Source organism: Eleutherodactylus coqui, chromosome 2 (genome assembly GCF_035609145.1).
Source record: "Eleutherodactylus coqui strain aEleCoq1 chromosome 2, aEleCoq1.hap1, whole genome shotgun sequence".
Taxonomy (NCBI): Eukaryota; Metazoa; Chordata; class Amphibia; order Anura; family Eleutherodactylidae; genus Eleutherodactylus; species Eleutherodactylus coqui.
In genome coordinates, this window is record NC_089838.1 from 24,180,413 (window position 1) to 24,198,423 (window position 18,011).

The following is an 18,011-nucleotide window of genomic DNA, read 5'->3' on the forward strand; positions in this document are numbered from 1 at the left end:
TCCATGATCTCTTCTGTTGTATTAACCTATAGTAAGATAGGAGGGGATGAGGTTTGTCACCAAAGCTACGGACACAGGCTCTTGCTGCGTTAACCAGATGGCGCACCACCGAGTGTTTCTAGGTAGGCTATGGGATATCACTGGTGTACAAGAGAAACCGGGCTTGTGATTTGGGTAGAACGAAATTTGTGAATGTGGAGGTATTGTGCCACACTTCGGACGAAAAACTTGCCAGTATTGGACAATCCCAAAGTAATGCACACATGGTACCTTGCAGCTTTCTCCAACGTAGTGGGGACAACAGAAGATATCACTGTATGCAGATGGGAGAACACAGTGTACCAGCGAGACAGCAATTTTGAATCCTGTCTCCTGAACCTTGCTAGAGATGGAACATTTGTGTGTGAGGGCATAGAGCTCGTGTTTTTGTTCCACCGTGGCCAACATAGGCCGGCTGTCCACAGGCGTTGCGAAGTCCTGCGGCAGATCTCCACCGCGGGAGTCGCCGCCCAGGAGCAGGGGCCGCACACGAATCTCCGCCGGTCAGCCTATTCTAATAGATAGGCTGACCGTGGAGAATTGGGGCAATTCACAGCATGCTGCGAACTGCCCGCCGCGAGCGGAGAAACACAGTGATTCTCCGCTCGTGGACACGGGGCCGGCGCTTTCCATAGCAACGCTATGGAAAGCTTTAGCCTGCGTGATTTGCCGGCAAATTACCGCTGGCTAATTCACGGTCGTGGACAGGTGGCCATAATCATATCTCTTTCCCAACTTGGTACATAGGGAGACTTGGGGTGCATCGGATTGGGTAGTGAGGAGACTATAAATGCACTATAGTGAGTGTCGAGAGGGTCCATCATCACTGCAAAGGAAAACCTAATGAATGACATAAGGATGTAAGGAAATGTTGAAGCTGGAGAATCTGCCAAGACTTCAGGGAGATCGGGTCCACAATACCTGCCAATGCATCTGTGGATTGACAGCCTGTCTCCTGCTATAATGGCCGAGATTAGAGGAACCTCCAATCCTGGCTGCTTATCTCATTGATCACTTTGGTCAAGAGTGACCACAGCATTATGAAAGTTAGCTTCCCCCTTCGACTGGAGCACTGAGTTTCTTAGAAAATTCTTTCTAGGTCCCCAAGGCTTATTGTACATAGGGGTTACCAACTTCCCCCACTGTTTTTACATGTCACAGCAGTAGGCTTATCGTATAAAGTGGCGCTTTAACAGCAGCCTGTGTCATAGTAATACAGCGGGTAATGTGCTGGCCTACAGGAGTAAGCAAATACACGTTTAAGGTTGGGGTCTAACATAGCGGCCGCTGCCCATCCAATATGCAGCCAAGATCCCTGTAGTCGTGCACATCCACTCGAGGTGGCAAATGCAATCCGTGATAGCAAATCGGTGGGATGTCACCACTTGGGCATCAAACTGATTGTTGCTGAAAGCAGAACTCCGTTGCTACTTCAGTGGCCCCTGCTGATCTGCTATTGAGGGCCTATTCTGAGGACAGACCATCAACAGCTCATATCTAGACAACCTCTTTAACCCTTTGCAGTCCATTTTGTATTCTGGTTTTCCTAGGGGGCTTTCTCTTTTTCTGCCTTTATACAACAGCGCTATCTGCTGGCTAAAGCCAGTACTGCATGAGGTGACACGGATAGGCTCCGACAGCAAAGAGGCTGGCAATATACAGTAAGAGAACCCCGACGGATGTCTACCAACATCGGAGCTGTACAGCCTTAAATCATAATGTCTTCAGACGTCAGACAGTGGATTGGAAAGGGTTAATAGGTTGCTATATTCCAGGGGTTGTCCCGCGCCGAAACCTAAAATTTTTTTTTTTACACAGACCCCACCTTAGTAGACAGAAAAAAAGCATCCATTTGTTATTTAAAAAAAAAAAAAAAAAAAGATTCTTTTACCTGGATCCCCATTCTGCAGCTTTAGAAAATTCTTCTTTCAAAGATGGCGCTGCTGGTCTTCTCCCACGGTGCACCGCGGGTCTTCTCCCATGGTGCACCGTGGATGTTCTTCTCCAGTCTGCGCTCCACTGCCGATTACAGCCACCTCATTGGCTGATCGACACCACGTGACGGAGGCGGAGCTACGTGATGACGCGGAGAAGAGGGAGGAGCCAGGACGCAGCTCGTGAGCCCGGACCATCTAGAAGAGGATTCCTCTCTGCGCAAGCGCGACTGTTCGTGCGACCAGAGAAGAAGTTTGATCGTCGCCATGGAGACGAGGACGCCAGCATCGGAGGGGGTAAGTGTATAACTTCTGTATGGCCAATATTTAATGCACGATGTATATTACAAAGTGCATTAATATGGCCATACAGAAGTGTATAACCCCACTTGCTTTGTGGGAAAACCACCTTTAAGTATTGGGGAGGGGGGGGGGGGGTAGGTATGTTTTTCTTCTACATTGTGATGTTAACCATGCAGTTGGCCATACTTGTTACACTAGGTTGGCACAGATTTGTTAACCATTGTTCTATCCATTTAGGGAAATTGGTCACTGAAGAGATTTAAAATGGACCGTCAAGGTGTGACTCAGGTGTTATCGCGATTGTCTTACATTTCTGCATTGGGCATGATGACGAGAATATCGTCCCAGTTTGAAAAGACAAGAAAAGTCAGCGGCCCTCGATCCTTGCAGCCTTCCCAGTGGGGAATGCTGTGTCCCTCCGATACTCCTGAAGGGGAGGTAAGCATTCTCTGAGATTTGAGAATAACCATTAAAAGATACTACAGCTCCGTACCCGACATCAACCGGTATGAAACCAGTTTGTGTTGTTTCTTTTCTGTCTATTCATTACCTGGTGATCTCTGACGTTGCCAATGTATATAGAGTCTGGGAAATTTTCTAGATCACTGGTCTCCAGCCTGTGACCCAACGGTTGTAGTTTGCAACAGCTGAAGAGGCATTTTTGTAATGGCTGTAGAGCCACCGGTTGGAGACCCTTACCCTGTATACGCTGAATAGCCACTTTAATAAAAAGCAGACCCTTCAATATTGGAGTTTACCCTTATGGAGATTGGGCCGGTGACCCCGAAGGGCAGCATAAAACCAAGTGACAAGTTTTCCGTGGATCAGTTTGTGTTAATCCACATTAGATGAGAAAATCTAGTGATCTGACTGAGTTCCAACAAGGCTGGGTCATCGGTGCTAGCCTAGCCGAGGCCAAGGATTTCTCTTACAAGTGGTGTTCAAAGTTTACCAAGGATCCTGTGATTTGAGGAAAAGCATCCAGCAAAACGGGATCCTGTGGATACAAACAAACTCGTCGACAGAAAGGGGTCAAAGGAGGATGTTTAGGAATGGTTCAGAAGAACAGGAGTCGCACGGTCCAGCAGATTGTAGCTGAAAAAAACGCTAATGCTCCTACTAACATGTCCAAATACACGACTCGTCTTTCCTTAGCACGGATGGGCTATAACTGCAAATGACCAGTTCCAGCACCATTGAGACACAGAAATGTAACACTCCAGTGGGCAAAAGAGCAGAAGAATTGCATCACTGATCAGTGGAAAACATTGCCTGGTCAGATGGGTCCAGATTTCTGTTGCACCGTGCGGATGGAAGGGACAGAATTTGGCACAAGCAGCATGAATTGCTGCCCCCTTCCTGTCAGCTGGTCAGAGCATATCAGTTCCTCTATCTAACTTGTGGCAATACAACTACAAGAAGCTTCCTGTCCTTGTGGGCCGATATACCTGCAGAAGGATTTCAACATCTAGTGGAATGTACAGTACGCCACGACGAGTTGCTGTGGCTCTGAAGGCCAAAGGACATCTAGCGCTATTGAGGGACTCTTACATACATAGTATGTTAGGCTGAAGGGAGACAATGTCCATCCAGTTTAGCCTGTTTCCTCCCTCATTCCCCCACGCACACACACACCTTGTTGATCCAGAGTAAGGGGAAAAAAAACAAACAATGTGGCAGAAACCAATATAGCCCATTTGGGGGAATAAATTCTTTCCCAACTCCATAATGGCAGTCAGAATAATCCCTAGATCAACTTTTTGAAAGGTCCTTACTTGACCTATGCAGTGTATATTCTATAAGCAGTTAAACATCAGGTGATTGTAGACATGAACTTCTTTTTCTCCTCTGTTTTAGGCTTGCGGTCTAGTGAAAAACCTAGCGCTAATGACGCATATCACAACTGATATGGAGGATGGGCCTATAATTAAATTGGCCAGTAATCTTGGAGTTGAAGATGTTAATCTGCTGTGTGGTGAAGAGTTGGCGTACTCCAACATCTTTATCGTCTTCCTCAATGGTAATAAACATCTCCATGTTAAATGCAGTATTGGATTTTTCCCTTAACCCTTCTTATTATCCGTGTTTCTTTGGGTCCTTTTAGACCACCAGTGGGTCATTTGAAAGAGCGAGTGACATCCCCGTTTGCTCTCGGGCAGCCTGTTTAGACAGGGAGACACATCATTTGCTTGTTCAAAGGAGAATTGTTCAGTCCCTGTATTACTGAATGTGAAAGACTGAACTATTGCTGTTTTAGGCCATTAAGGATCAAGCATAGTAAATTTACGGCACTTGGTCCTGGGCTTTAATCCCAGCTGATAGTAACTATACGGAGGGAAATAAAACTCCTGTTCTGCAATCAATCAGAAGTAGGACGGGTTGTCAGCTGTAAGCCACAGCTGAGAACCCGAAGGAGAAGCCAGGAGTTGTTTTTAACGCCTTCTGCCTGCCCCTTTCTCTAGTACACAGCGCTCAATGAGAGCTATGTACTAAAAAGTGAAAGTGGAAGTATAACTTCCACTACACGAGCCGGTGGTCACGGCAGACCCTGATCAGCTCTGCCAGTGACTATTGTCACTACAGGGGATGTTTTTCCCTGTAACTGCGGCTCCTATGAATGCCCCAGCTACAGTGGGAAAATGTCAAATAAAATAAAAAAAAAACATGTGAATGTCCCCCAGAGGTCTTATATGATATCATGAGGGTCATAGGTGATAAAAATCATGATTACATAAATACGTAAAACAAAATTGCAGAAAAAACTAAAAGAAAATACCCCAACGCCAACCAAAACCATACTTATTGTTATATATCAAAACATCTGAAACAAAATGAGGAACCCATTCCCACACCTTTTTTTTAGCATAAATATACGAATTAAAAAAACAACAACTATAAATGTTTTTTAAAAAAATCATTTTTTTAAAGCTTTTTATCCCCAATAAAACTAAAAAACGGGGTCGAAAAGCTCCCTCTGTGATAGCTAGTAGCGGGTTGCTTGTGTTACTCACCTGAAATGGGCACAACGTGTTCAGAATACTTGAGGCCTGTTCACAATTTGCGGAAATACTGTGGACTTCCGCAGCGGAATTGCCTGTTCAAAGTCTGCAGCCTATTATAGAAGAGGCCAAGTGGATGACATTTCAATAGAGATGAGTGAGTATACTTGCTAAGGCACATTACTCGAGCGAGTAGTGCCTTAGCCGAGTATCTCCCCGCTCGTCTCTAAAGATTCGGGGGCCGGCGGGGGGCGGGGAGGAACGGAGTGGAGATCTCTCTCTCCCTTCCCCCCCCCCCCCCCCCCGCTCCCCCCTGCTCATTACCGCAACTCACCTGTCACAGACGCCAGCCTACGAATCTTTAGAGACGAGCGGGGAGATACTCGGCTAAGGCACTACTCGCTCATCTCTACATTTTAAGGAGTCTTATCCACATGCTGTGGTGGAAAAAAAACTTGAAGGGTAAATTGACCAGCGGTCCACATTTTAAGTCTGCAACATATCTGTTTGCGCTGTGGATTCCATGTCTTCACATGAGGGTTGTATAATCCGCTGTCAATGCTCACCATAATATGTGGCAGATCCATTTTTGCGTGGATGCACAGAAAAAAAATCGCAGTCGATTTTCCACAACACGCGCGCATACCTCTAGATACCCCGTTTCCCTGAAAATAAGACATACTCTGAAATTAAGACATAGCATCATTTCCCAGAATTTTTGAGGATGCAAAATGATTTTTCAGGCTTTTTGAGGATGCTTGAAATATAAGCCCTACTCCAAAATTAAGCCTTGCTAACAGTTAATTAAAAAAGTCCATTTAAATAGTGTCCAGGCAGCTATACATGTAAAAAAGTTAAAACTTTTTGAACAAAAATTAATATAAGACACTGTCTTATTTTCGGGGAAACACGGTATGTCCCACAGTATGTATTTTTCATAACTGAATATCCGCACGTGCAGGTTTACTAAATCCACGGTTTAGCGGATTCTTAAATTGGACCTTTCTGCTCTCTTTGGCGCAGAAAACATGTTTGTGCCAAAATGAAAAGTCACGATGCTAAAGAGGAGTCTTGCGCCATTAATCCACGTATTTTGTACCGTTCTGTCTGTTAGTATAGAGCCGTTATTTTAGGCGCTTTGTATGAAGGGAGGCTGACTAATAAAATCCGTTCTAAGGGATTATTAATGGAAATCCGATTAAATCATTTCTGTACTATAAATCCTTCATTAATACATTTGTTCAGTGTCGGGTATATAGCAGCGCAGCGGTCTACTTGGAATAGTCTACTCTAAGGGCTTACTCCCACAGGCTTATTTTCTCTGCCTATTTTGTGCGTAATACGCAGTACTAAAAGCCATTCGTTTATATTGGGCCATTCAGACTTGTGTTTTTATGCACGTTAAAAAAAAAACAAAACAAAAAAACAGCGCGTCCTAATTTTGTGCGTATGAAGTGTATTATAGGTTATGGATGCTTAAATTATTTAGTAAATACGTATGTTGCGTACATAGTTGCTGCATACTGCGTATTGCATGGGTAAAAAAATGTGCATAATACACAGACAGCATACGCCCGTGTGAGTGAGCCTTTTATACACAGGCTGAAATAAATGGGACTTATATGCAGTTATTAACTGATTTACCTCAATTTAGCAGGATCTTATTGATCTTGAAATAAAATTCACGCTGATTCTTTTTAATATCCTATAAAACGTTCCTGAATTTTCAGAATAAGCTGCCATGTGTACATGAGGAATAACCCAATATCTGGCCATTATATGACCCCTGTCCCGCATTTCTCACCAGTTTTCAGCACTCTCCTACTCAGCTCACTCTCCCCCTTCTCCTCTGGCTGGTCGGCTCACTGCTCCCCCCTTCTCCTCTGGCTGGTCGGCTCACTGCTCCCCCCTTCTCCTCTGGCTGGGCCGGCTCACTGCTCCCCCTTCTCCTCTGGCTGGGCCGGCTCACTGCTCCCCCTTCTCCTCTGGCTGGGCCGGCTCACTGCTCCCCCTTCTCCTCTGGCTGGCCGGCTCACTGCTCCCCCTTCTCCTCTGGCTGGCCGGCTCACTGCTCCCCCTTCTCCTCTGGCTGGCCGGCTCACTGCTCCCTCTTCTCCTCTGGCTGGCGGGCCGGCTCACTGCTCCCCCTCTTCTCCCCTGGCTGGCGGGCCGGCTCACTGCTCCCCCTCTTCTCCCCTGGCTGGCGGGCCGGCTCACTGCTCCCCCTCTTCTCCCCTGGCTGGCGGGCCGGCTCACTGCTCCCCCTCTTCTCCCCTGGCTGGCGGGCCGGCTCACTGCTCCCCCTCTTCTCCCCTGGCTGGCGGGCCGGCTCACTGCTCCCCCTCTTCTCCCCTGGCTGGCGGGCCGGCTCACTGCTCCCCCTCTTCTCCCCTGGCTGGCGGGCCGGCTCACTGCTCCCCCTCTTCTCCCCTGGCTGGCGGGCCGGCTCACTGCTCCCCCTCTTCTCCCCTGGCTGGCGGGCCGGCTCACTGCTCCCCCTCTTCTCCCCTGGCTGGCGGGCCGGCTCACTGCTCCCCCTCTTCTCCCCTGGCTGGCGGGCCGGCTCACTGCTCCCCCTCTTCTCCCCTGGCTGGCGGGCCGGCTCACTGCTCCCCCTCTTCTCCCCTGGCTGGCGGGCCGGCTCACTGCTCCCCCTCTTCTCCCCTGGCTGGCGGGCCGGCTCACTGCTCCCCCTCTTCTCCCCTGGCTGGCGGGCCGGCTCACTGCTCCCCCTCTTCTCCCCTGGCTGGCGGGCCGGCTCACTGCTCCCCCTCTTCTCCCCTGGCTGGCGGGCCGGCTCACTGCTCCCCCTCTTCTCCCCTGGCTGGCGGGCCGGCTCACTGCTCCCCCTCTTCTCCCCTGGCTGGCGGGCCGGCTCACTGCTCCCCCTCTTCTCCCCTGGCTGGCGGGCCGGCTCACTGCTCCCCCTCTTCTCCCCTGGCTGGCGGGCCGGCTCACTGCTCCCCCTCTTCTCCCCTGGCTGGCGGGCCGGCTCACTGCTCCCCCTCTTCTCCCCTGGCTGGCGGGCCGGCTCACTGCTCCCCCTCTTCTCCCCTGGCTGGCGGGCCGGCTCACTGCTCCCCCTCTTCTCCCCTGGCTGGCGGGCCGGCTCACTGCTCCCTCTCTTCTCCCCTGGCTGGCGGGCCGGCTCACTGCTCCCCCTCTTCTCCCCTGGCTGGCGGGCCGGCTCACTGCTCCCCCTCTTCTCCCCTGGCTGGCGGGCCGGCTCACTGCTCCCCCTCTTCTCCCCTGGCTGGCGGGCCGGCTCACTGCTCCCCCTCTTCTCCCCTGGCTGGCGGGCCGGCCCAGTGCTCCCCCTCTTCTCCCCTGGCTGGCGGGCCGGCCCAGTGCTCCCCCTCTTCTCCCCTGGCTGGCGGGCCGGCCCACTGCTCCCCCTCTTCTCCCCTGGCTGGCGGGCCGGCCCACTGCTCCCCCTCTTCTCCCCTGGCTGGCGGGCCGGCCCACTGCTCCCCCTCTTCTCCCCTGGCTGGCGGGCCGGCCCACTGCTCCCCCTTCTCCCCTGGCTGGCGGGCCGGCCCACTGCTCCCCCTTCTCCCCTGGCTGGCGGGCCGGCCCACTGCTCCCCCTTCTCCCCTGGCTGGCGGGCCGGCCCACTGCTCCCCCTTCTCCCCTGGCTGGCGGGCCGGCCCACTGCTCCCCCTTCTCCCCTGGCTGGCGGGCCGGCCCACTGCTCCCCCTTCTCCCCTGGCTGGCGGGCCGGCCCACTGCTCCCCCTTCTACCCCTTCTCCCCTCGCTGGCGGGCCGGCCCACTGCTCCCCCTTCTACCCCTTCTCCCCTCGCTGGCGGGCCGGCTCTCTGCTCCCCCTCCTTCTGTGGCAGTCTCTGCATTTTATGTAATTTTTTATTTATTTTCTTTCATTAAGGAAACATTCTTGGGGTTATTCGCGACCATCAGAAGTTGGTGAACACCTTCCGATTAATGCGCCGAGCGGGTTACATCAATGAATTTGTCTCCATTTCCACCAACCTGACGGATAGATGCGTGTACATCTCCTCTGATGGAGGGCGGCTCTGCAGGTAATTACTTAAACCGGAGTGAAGGGAATTACCATGAATGTTCATTTCTTTTTATTGTGCCATATGACTGTATGTGTGTGTATATATGAAGTGTGTGTGTGTGTGTGTGTGTGTGTGTGTGTGTGTGTGTATATATTTATATGGATCCTAATGGTGTCCAGGAAGCTAGGAGTGCTGCCCCTCTTACATGGGACGATTCTCATCATGACCAGCTCGTCCGCGCTCCAGCAGAGTGTTGTAACTGCCCCCTTCTCGTTGAGTCCTTCAGTTCTCCCTCACTTGTTGTTCAGTGTTTCACATTCCTATGTGACAAGCTGAACGCTCCGTGTTTAAACCGCCCACCCTGTGAATAAGCCGGCGGAAACTAAACGACGAGCAAGAAGGTCATGGTTCTCGTTCATCATTTAGTCATTGGCTGTGTTCTGTTTCACTCGTTTAAACGATTTTCTGAACGATAGTCATTCCGTGTAAACGCACCTTAAGGCCTAATGCTGAAACACGGAAGCCAGACTGAAGTCGGGTGCGGAAAGTATGACCTGTCTTTTAATGTTTCAGGATAACTTTCTGCGCCACAGCTGGTTTACCCTTCCATTTACTTTACAATGCCTTTTGTGGAGTACTTAGAAGAGAACGATAGTTTTTTATAGGTTTAAGATAACTTTCGTGCAGAGTGTTAAGGCAGTAGTATGCAGTCCTAAGCTCTCGCTCACGACCTGAAGGTTTTGAGTTCAATCCCTGCATAGTTCAGGTAGCCGGCTCAAGGTCGACTCAGCCTTCCATCCTTCTGAGGTCGGTAAAATAAGTACCCAGCTTGGTGGGGGCAATAATGAAATTACCTGAAAGCGCTGCGGTGTACAGTAAGTTGGCGCTATACAAACAACAAGTCCCTTTCCCCTTCTTCCGATTTCAAGTCTGGTGCTGGATTTCCATTTGTTTTGCTTGTACTCGGACTGCGCGACAGTGCCTCACAGAAGTGTACAAAGCCAGGTGGAAGAGGTCACAAATTTTAGAGGCTGACCCACTAAAGGGGGTTTCCCACCAAAAACCTCCATCTGTGATCACTAGTGGTACGATAACTAGGAACAGGACTCATGAGAGCATGATGGTGCGCATGTGTGATCTCTTCTCCATTCACTTGTTTGAGTGGAGTGGTGGTCTCACATGCACACCACCACTGCTCATTCATTATGCTGCTACATTCTTGTGATCCCTGGGAGTCACGGTGATCAAAAATGTATCACCTCTCCTGTGCATAGGGGACAAGCATGGTTTATGATGGGATAACCACCTTAGAGCAACCCTCCCATTTCGGCACAAAATTCTGTACCAGGACCATTGAAGAGGGGGTATATTACCTGCAATTATTCTTCTCTGTCATCCCTCCAATCTGCTAGGTCAAGGTCCTGTTTTTGGCCATCCAAGATGGACGATAAAATCTTTAGATCTAATCTTCACAGTGCATTTGTACTATTAGACGATCAATGCATTGTATATGTTCTCTGATTGGCCAGAGCAGACGCAGAGAAGAGATTTCACCCCGTTACTAGAGGGGGGCGCATTATTGGGATGTGAGGAGCTCGATGGTCGTATCGATGAATTGTCACCACCTGGGCCATTCTGACCAGACTGTTAGGAGGTGTTGGGGCCAGTGGATACATGGAGGCACACAAGGTGACCGGGCTCAGAACCCCCGACAGACCACCAGTAGAGAGGATCATCTGATCGTCCAACCAGCATGAGCAGCTCCAACTGTTTTGTTGTCCGCCATCCAGAGACTGGTGACACCATTGTTACAGGTCTGTCCAAACTATTTCCAGGCACTTTGCTGAAGGACATTTGTTCACACAGCACCCATTATGTGTACGGCCATGGAACCCACCCTCTGTCCCCTAGGTTTGCCGCTGGATGCTACGGAGTGGAAACAGGTTGTTTTCAGCGACGATTCCAGGTTTAGTTCGGGTGCTGACAATGGCAGTGTTCATGTCTGGAGACCTCGGGGTGAACGCCTCAATCCTGCCTTTGCTGTGGAGCGGCACACTGCCCCTTGCTGGTGTGATGGTCTGGGGGGCCAGCGCATATGACAGTCGGTCCCCCCTAGTAGTGGTACAAGGGACAGTGACAGCTCAGCGATATGTTCAGGACATACTGCAGGCACATGTGTTTCTCTAATGGCGGCTTTCAAGAGGCCGCAGGATAATGCTTGGCCACACACCCAAGGGGTTCGCGGGAATGTCTCCACAACGTTGTCACACTTCTGTGGCTGCCCGGTCACCAGATGTATCGCCAATAGAACGTGTTTAGAACCATCTGGGATGCCAACTTCGACAGCCTGCATGATTTTTAGAGCCTTGTGTGGTGCAGAGTGCTAAGGCAGCAGAAATGCAGTCCTAAGCTCTCGCTCACCACCTAAAGGATGCGAGTTCGGGTTCAGGTAGCCGGCTCAAGGTTGACTCAGCCTTCCATCCTTCGAAGGTCGGTAAAATGAGTACCCAACTTGGGGTGGGGGGCAAAATAAATTACCTGAAAGTGCTGCAGAATAAGTTGGCGCTATACAAATAACAAGAATTATTTATTTATTTTCTAGAAGCTCAGTTACAGCAAATGTGGAGTGATATGTCGCAGGATACCATATGGAACATGTATGTTTCCATGCCCGCCGGTATCCCATCTTGTATCCAAGCTACCCTTCTGTGGCTGCCCGGTCACCAAATTTATTGTCAAGAGAACATTTATGGATCAATCTGGGACGCCAACTTCGATATAAGCTAGAGGTGGTACAACAGCGTACTAGAGCCTCCATGCCCACCCGTATCACATCATGCATCCAAGCTAGAGGCAGTACAACAGGGTACTAAAGCCTCCATGCCCGCTCGCATCACATGTTGTATCGAAGCCAGAGGCAGCCCAACAGGGTGCTAGATCCTCCATGCCAACCTGTATCACATCTTCTATCCAAGCTAGAGGTGGTACAACAGGGTACTAGAGCCTCCATGCCCTCCTGTATCACATCTTGTATCCAAGCTAGAGGCGGTACAACAGGATACTAAATCCTCCATGCCAACCTGTATCACATCTTGTATACAAGCTAGAGGTGGTACAACAGGGTACTAGAGCCTCCATGCCTGCCCGTATCACATCTTGTATCCAAGCTAGAGGTGGTACAACAGGGTACTAGATCCTCCATGCCAACCTGTATCACATCTTGTATACAAGCTAGAGGTGGTACAACAGGGTACTAGATCCTCCATGCCAACCTGTATCACATCTTGTAAACAAGCTAGAGGTGGTACAACAGGGTACTAGAGCCTCCATGCCAACCTGTATCACATCTTGTATCCAAGCTAGAGGTGGTACAACAGGGTACTAGAGCCTCCATGCCAACCTGTATCACATCGTGTACCCAAGCTAGAGGTGGTACAACAGGATACTAGAGCCTCCATGCCCACCCGTATCACATCTTGTATCCAAGCTAGAGGTGGTACAACAGGGTACTAGAGCCTTCATGCCAACCTGTATCACATCTTGTATCCAAACTGGAGGCGGTAGAACAGGGTACTAGAGCCTCCCCTCAAGGGGTCAATTTTCCACAATAAATGATCATTTTGCCCTGATATTGTAACCACTTACATCAACGTTACAATCTCGCAGAGAAAGTTTCATTCCATTCCGACAACTTCTAGGGGAGGGATTGGTCTGACAATGAGTGTACATAACTTTGCTATTGTGTCACAATTTCTGCACAGGATTGGTAAGATCGGTCAATAGATAAATGGTATTGCCAACAAATGTTATTTTTAATTACAGACGAAAATCAGGCCGAGTCTTACAAATGCTAATTAATATTTCTGGGAGCAGCCATCTCTTTGAGAGAGATCACTCGAGTGGAAAAAGTAATGCTATTGTATAGAGCAAATAAAGGGGCCTGTGGCAACAGTTTGCACCTGGCAGAGGCCTATCAATCCCGCACCATGACAGGCGCCTCATTGACAGCAGATACAAGTTTATTAAGCAAAATAGAGATGTTTTCTATCAATAGGACCAGTCATAGGCTGCTGGCCAAATTACACGTACAATGCATGTTATCTGCCGGTCCTCCACAATATGGCTGACCCTCTTGCCATTTGTCCTGCAAGCCCCGATACAGCGTATGACAGCCAAGGTCCCCTGAGTCTTCTACCCATGGGGTAGTTCTCCCATACAAAGGATCTGGTGCGTAGTGCCAATACACATGTGAGAATAGGAGGAGCTGCCAATCTTGACTTGGGTCCTGACATCCCTCTCTTTCCTTGCTGCCAGAACCAGGCGTAATTTTGTTTTTCACGTAGATTGCAGCTGAGGAGGGAATATTCATACTAGTTTTCAGAAATCTCCCCCTTGCAGGATTTATCATGACATTTGATGAGTTTTCTGCCCATAAGACAAAAAGTTGTATAAATTTGACTCGTCTTTCGACTTTTCCATTGCTCTTACCTTCCAAAAAATGGGCGGGATTCAACAGAAGTCGTTATTTTCATTTTTCTGTTTCTATAATGAATGAATTTTAACGGTGGTGCTAGCAGAGACTAAGGCGCGTACTCCAGCTCACTTTGAATTAAGAGTTGTGCCAAAATTCACAACCCCTTTTATAAAGTCAGGCCTTGGGTTGAACAGATGATTACCCCAATCTCACTCTTGGCACCCCTGGCAAGCAGCTGATTTTTCCAAGGAAAGCTGCAGCATGTCTGACTTTTTCCCCTGCAGTAGCTGTAGGGGGAATGTAGAACTTATAGGATGGCCATTCACATAACAGGACAGCAGACTGTCTGCCAGTAGCTCTCTGTTCTGTGACATAGGGTCTCAAGTACAGGACCCAGCTCTGGGACTTTCATATGCCCTAATAGTACTTATGAACATGGGATGCCATCTTGGCACAGCTCCACTTCTTGCCAGTCTTAAGGGAGCATTCAAGTGACAAGTTATCCCTTATCCTTTGTAGACTGTGCACGTCGGGCATCCCAGTGGCAGCCTTGGTTTATATGGCACCCTGTGTGGAAATTTTTTTCCCTCACCCCATAATTGGAAAAAATATAATTATTATACTGATAGGAAGTCTTCCTATATTGTGCTTGTGCAGAAAGCAATAAGCAGCATATCCGCACCAGAACAGCTCAGTGAAAAAATACTGTACTACAACCAAGCTGGTGGCATAAATACAGCAGCAGATCCAAGCTGGTGGCATAAATACAGCAGCAGATCCAAGTTCGTGGCGTAAATACAGCAGCAGATCCAAGCTGGAGGCATAAATACAGCAGCAGATCCAAGATCGTGGCATAAATACAGCAGCAGATCCAAGTTCGTGGCGTAAATACAGCAGCAGATCCAAGCTGGAGGCATAAATACAGCAGCAGATCCAAGATCGTGGCATAAATACAGCAGCAGATCCAAGCTCGTGGCATAAATACAGCAGCGGATCCAAGCTGGTGGCATAAATACAGCAGCGGATCCAAGCTCGTGGCATAAATACAGCAGCGGATCCAAGCTCGTGGCATAAATACGGCAGCAGATCCAAGCTGGAGGCATAAATACAGCAGCAGATCCAAGATCGTGGCGTAAATACAGCAGCAGATCCAAGATCGTGGCGTAAATACGGCAGCAGATCCAAACTCGTGGCATAAATACGGCAGCAGATCCAAGCTCGTGGCATAAATACGGCAGCGGATCCAAGCTGGTGGCATAAATACAGCAGCGGATCCAAGCTGGTGGCATAAATACAGCAGCAGATCCAAGCTCGTGGCATAAATACAGGAGCAGATCCAAGCTTGTGGCATAAATGCAGCAGCGGATCCAAGCTCGTGGCATAAATGCAGCAGCGGATCCAAGCTCGTGGCATCAATGCAGCAGCGGATCCAAGCTCGTGGCATCAATGCAGCAGCGGATCCAAGCTTGTGGCATCAATGCAGCAGCGGATCCAAGCTCGTGGCATCAATGCAGCAGCGGATCCAAGCTCGTGGCATCAATGCAGCAGCGGATCCAAGCTCGTGGCATCAATGCAGCAGCGGATCCAAGCTCGTGGCATCAATGCAGCAGCGGATCCAAGCTCGTGGCATCAATGCAGCAGCGGATCCAAGCTCGTGGCATCAATGCAGCAGCGGATCCAAGCTCGTGGCATCAATGCAGCAGCGGATCCAAGCTCGTGGCATCAATGCAGCAGCGGATCCAAGCTCGTGGCATCAATGCAGCAGCGGATCCAAGCTCGTGGCATCAATGCAGCAGCGGATCCAAGCTCGTGGCATCAATGCAGCACCAGGAACCAAGCTCGTGGCATCAATGCAGCACCAGGAACCAAGCTCATAGCCTTTAAATACCATGACATAACTACCTGATCGGATTGCAGGGGTGCAGATGGGCTGACAGCAGCGTTTTATGAACATCAGTGGAGGAGACAGAGGTAGGAAGAGGATGTCGCTCCACAAGACGCAGGGACATGCAGGAAGATGTTCATCTGGCCAGGCAGATCTAAGGGATGTGATCACTCTCCCCCTACAGTTGGTGCCCTGTGTGAGGCACGTAGTTACATACTTTGCTTTCAATTAGCAAATTGCCAAAATAGAGAAAATCTGGGACGTAGTTTATGCACTTCAGATTTTGTTGGTCAGAAATCCCTTTAACTGGAATTGGCATGTTTGTGCAAAGCGGGTTTCATGTGGCAGAATCATATTAGACATTACAACTGCAAACCCTAATCCAATGTCAGTACCTCATGAGCTTATGATTGGAAGGGCACATCCGTGTTCCAAAATCTAGTGGGCTCCTACCCAGAAGAGTGGAAGCCATAGTAACACGGCAGGTGGGCTAACTGCACACTTATGTTCATGATACTGGGATATGAAGCTCGATTACAGTGGATTCAGAGATTGTAAACACCATAGCGAAGTAAAATTATGTGAATTTACTTAATATAGCAGGAAAAAGAAAAAATAATAAAGCAAAAATATAATGAAATAAAGCAGAAGATGACGATCGGCCAATTAACAAAGAGACCTAAGAAATCGATAGATTTCTTAAGTTACCTTTACACGGTACAAGTGTTGGGAGGCATAAACACTAGAGATGAGCGAGCACGCTCGGTTAAGGCAGTTACCCGAGCAAGCATCACTCTTCTCAAGTAACTGCATACTCATCCGAGCAGATTGGGGAGGGGGAGGGGGCGGCGGGGGGGAGAGTGAGAGGCCACCCCCTCCTTCCCCCTCCCCCCCCCCCCGACTCTGCTCGGACAAGTATGCAGTTACTCGAGAAGAGTGAAGCTCGCTCGATTAACTGCCTTAACCGAGCGTGCTCGCACATTTCTAATAAGCACCTAACAACTCTTCTTGCAACTACCGCTCCTGTGCTTTTACACGGAGCGATAGTTTGTCAGAGAATGGAGGTGGAGCAAGACGAAGATCTCTTCAGCCGCCACCTCCATTCACTGCAATCCGGGAGTCATTCAAAGATTGGGCTTCTCCTGTTTACACATGCCATTCGCTAGTCTTTCTGTTTCAGCTAACTGAAATGGAATGACTAGCAACTACTGAGTGACTTCCCATTCAATGCCCTCTTGGGGGCGGTGTGTACACCGGCCAACCCTCGCCCATACTCGTTCACTTGAGCCATTATTTGACTATCATCCCGTGTAAAGGTCAGTTCTTAAAGGTGCATGTGCAATGACCTAGGAATTCAAAAAGTGTAGCCGTGTCTAGACGTCCGTTCCAATATGATCTCCCTTTCCCGCTCTACCTTGTCCCATCTCTTTATACCTAAAATTCCCTGTGAGCCAGCCAATGACAAGCAGAGGCTTGGAAGACAACGGTGAATGTTTTCATGAAGGATTCTTATTAAGCTTGCATGATCGAACAAGGGTGTTTGGACTCCTGTTTCATTTTTGATGGTAGTTGCCCATTGAAGATACCTTTACATGGGGCAGTTATCGCCAGAATATTCAATTGAAGCAGTGAATTGGGGCAATAGTTGCCCCATGTCCATACATTTGTTGGAGTGACTTGGTTCTTAGCTCACCTAACAACGAAGTGACTATTGGCCCGTCTAAACAGGAGTTGGTCAATCGTTGAGGGACTGCTTCTTTACTGTGAATGGGGACGAATGGCCGGAAGAGATCTCCAGCCCTCTTCTCCGCCATTCTCCGAGCGACTATTGCCCATGTGTAAAAGCAACAAAAGATCGTCGCTGGAACGTCTGTCGGGGTCTTGTATGCCCAACAGTCTTCCCATGTAAAGGTACCTTAACCCTTTCCAATCCACTGTCTGCCCTTTAAAGACATTATGATTTAAGGCTGTACAGCGCCGATGTTGGAAGTCGTCCGGGGTTCTCTTACTGTATATTGCCAGCCTCTCTGCTGTCGGAGCCTATCCAACGTGTCACCTCATGCAGTTTTGGCTTTAGCCAGCAGATAGCGCTGTTGTATAACGGCAGAAAAAGAGTAAGCCCCCTAGGATAACCAGGATACAAATTGGATTGGAAAGGGTTAATTGGAGTGTTGAAACTATAAAAAGTAAACTCTTTCCTGCAAATGTCCGTCAACCACACATGGAGTGTTCACATATATCTGCACATGGATTTCATGTAACTGTGTATTATACGCGTACTTTCTCCATTCTTGACTCTTTTTGCTTGGCACTCGAAGGGTGTGTCTGGATATGTGGATGTAAGATTATATATTAG

The 18,011-nt window shown here is 49.2% G+C and overlaps 1 protein-coding gene across 1 annotated transcript in view; it reads left to right on the forward strand.

Annotated features, from left to right (window-relative positions):
* The window catches only part of POLR3B (RNA polymerase III subunit B), a 129,399-nt gene that overhangs the window by 51,945 nt on the left and 59,443 nt on the right, over positions 1-18,011 (forward strand). Inside the window, exons 14-16 of the mRNA XM_066590492.1 lie at positions 2,514-2,714; positions 4,134-4,296; positions 9,161-9,314. Coding sequence (XP_066446589.1) covers positions 2,514-2,714; positions 4,134-4,296; positions 9,161-9,314 — 518 coding nt within the window. The remainder of the gene's footprint in view (positions 1-2,513; positions 2,715-4,133; positions 4,297-9,160; positions 9,315-18,011) is intronic.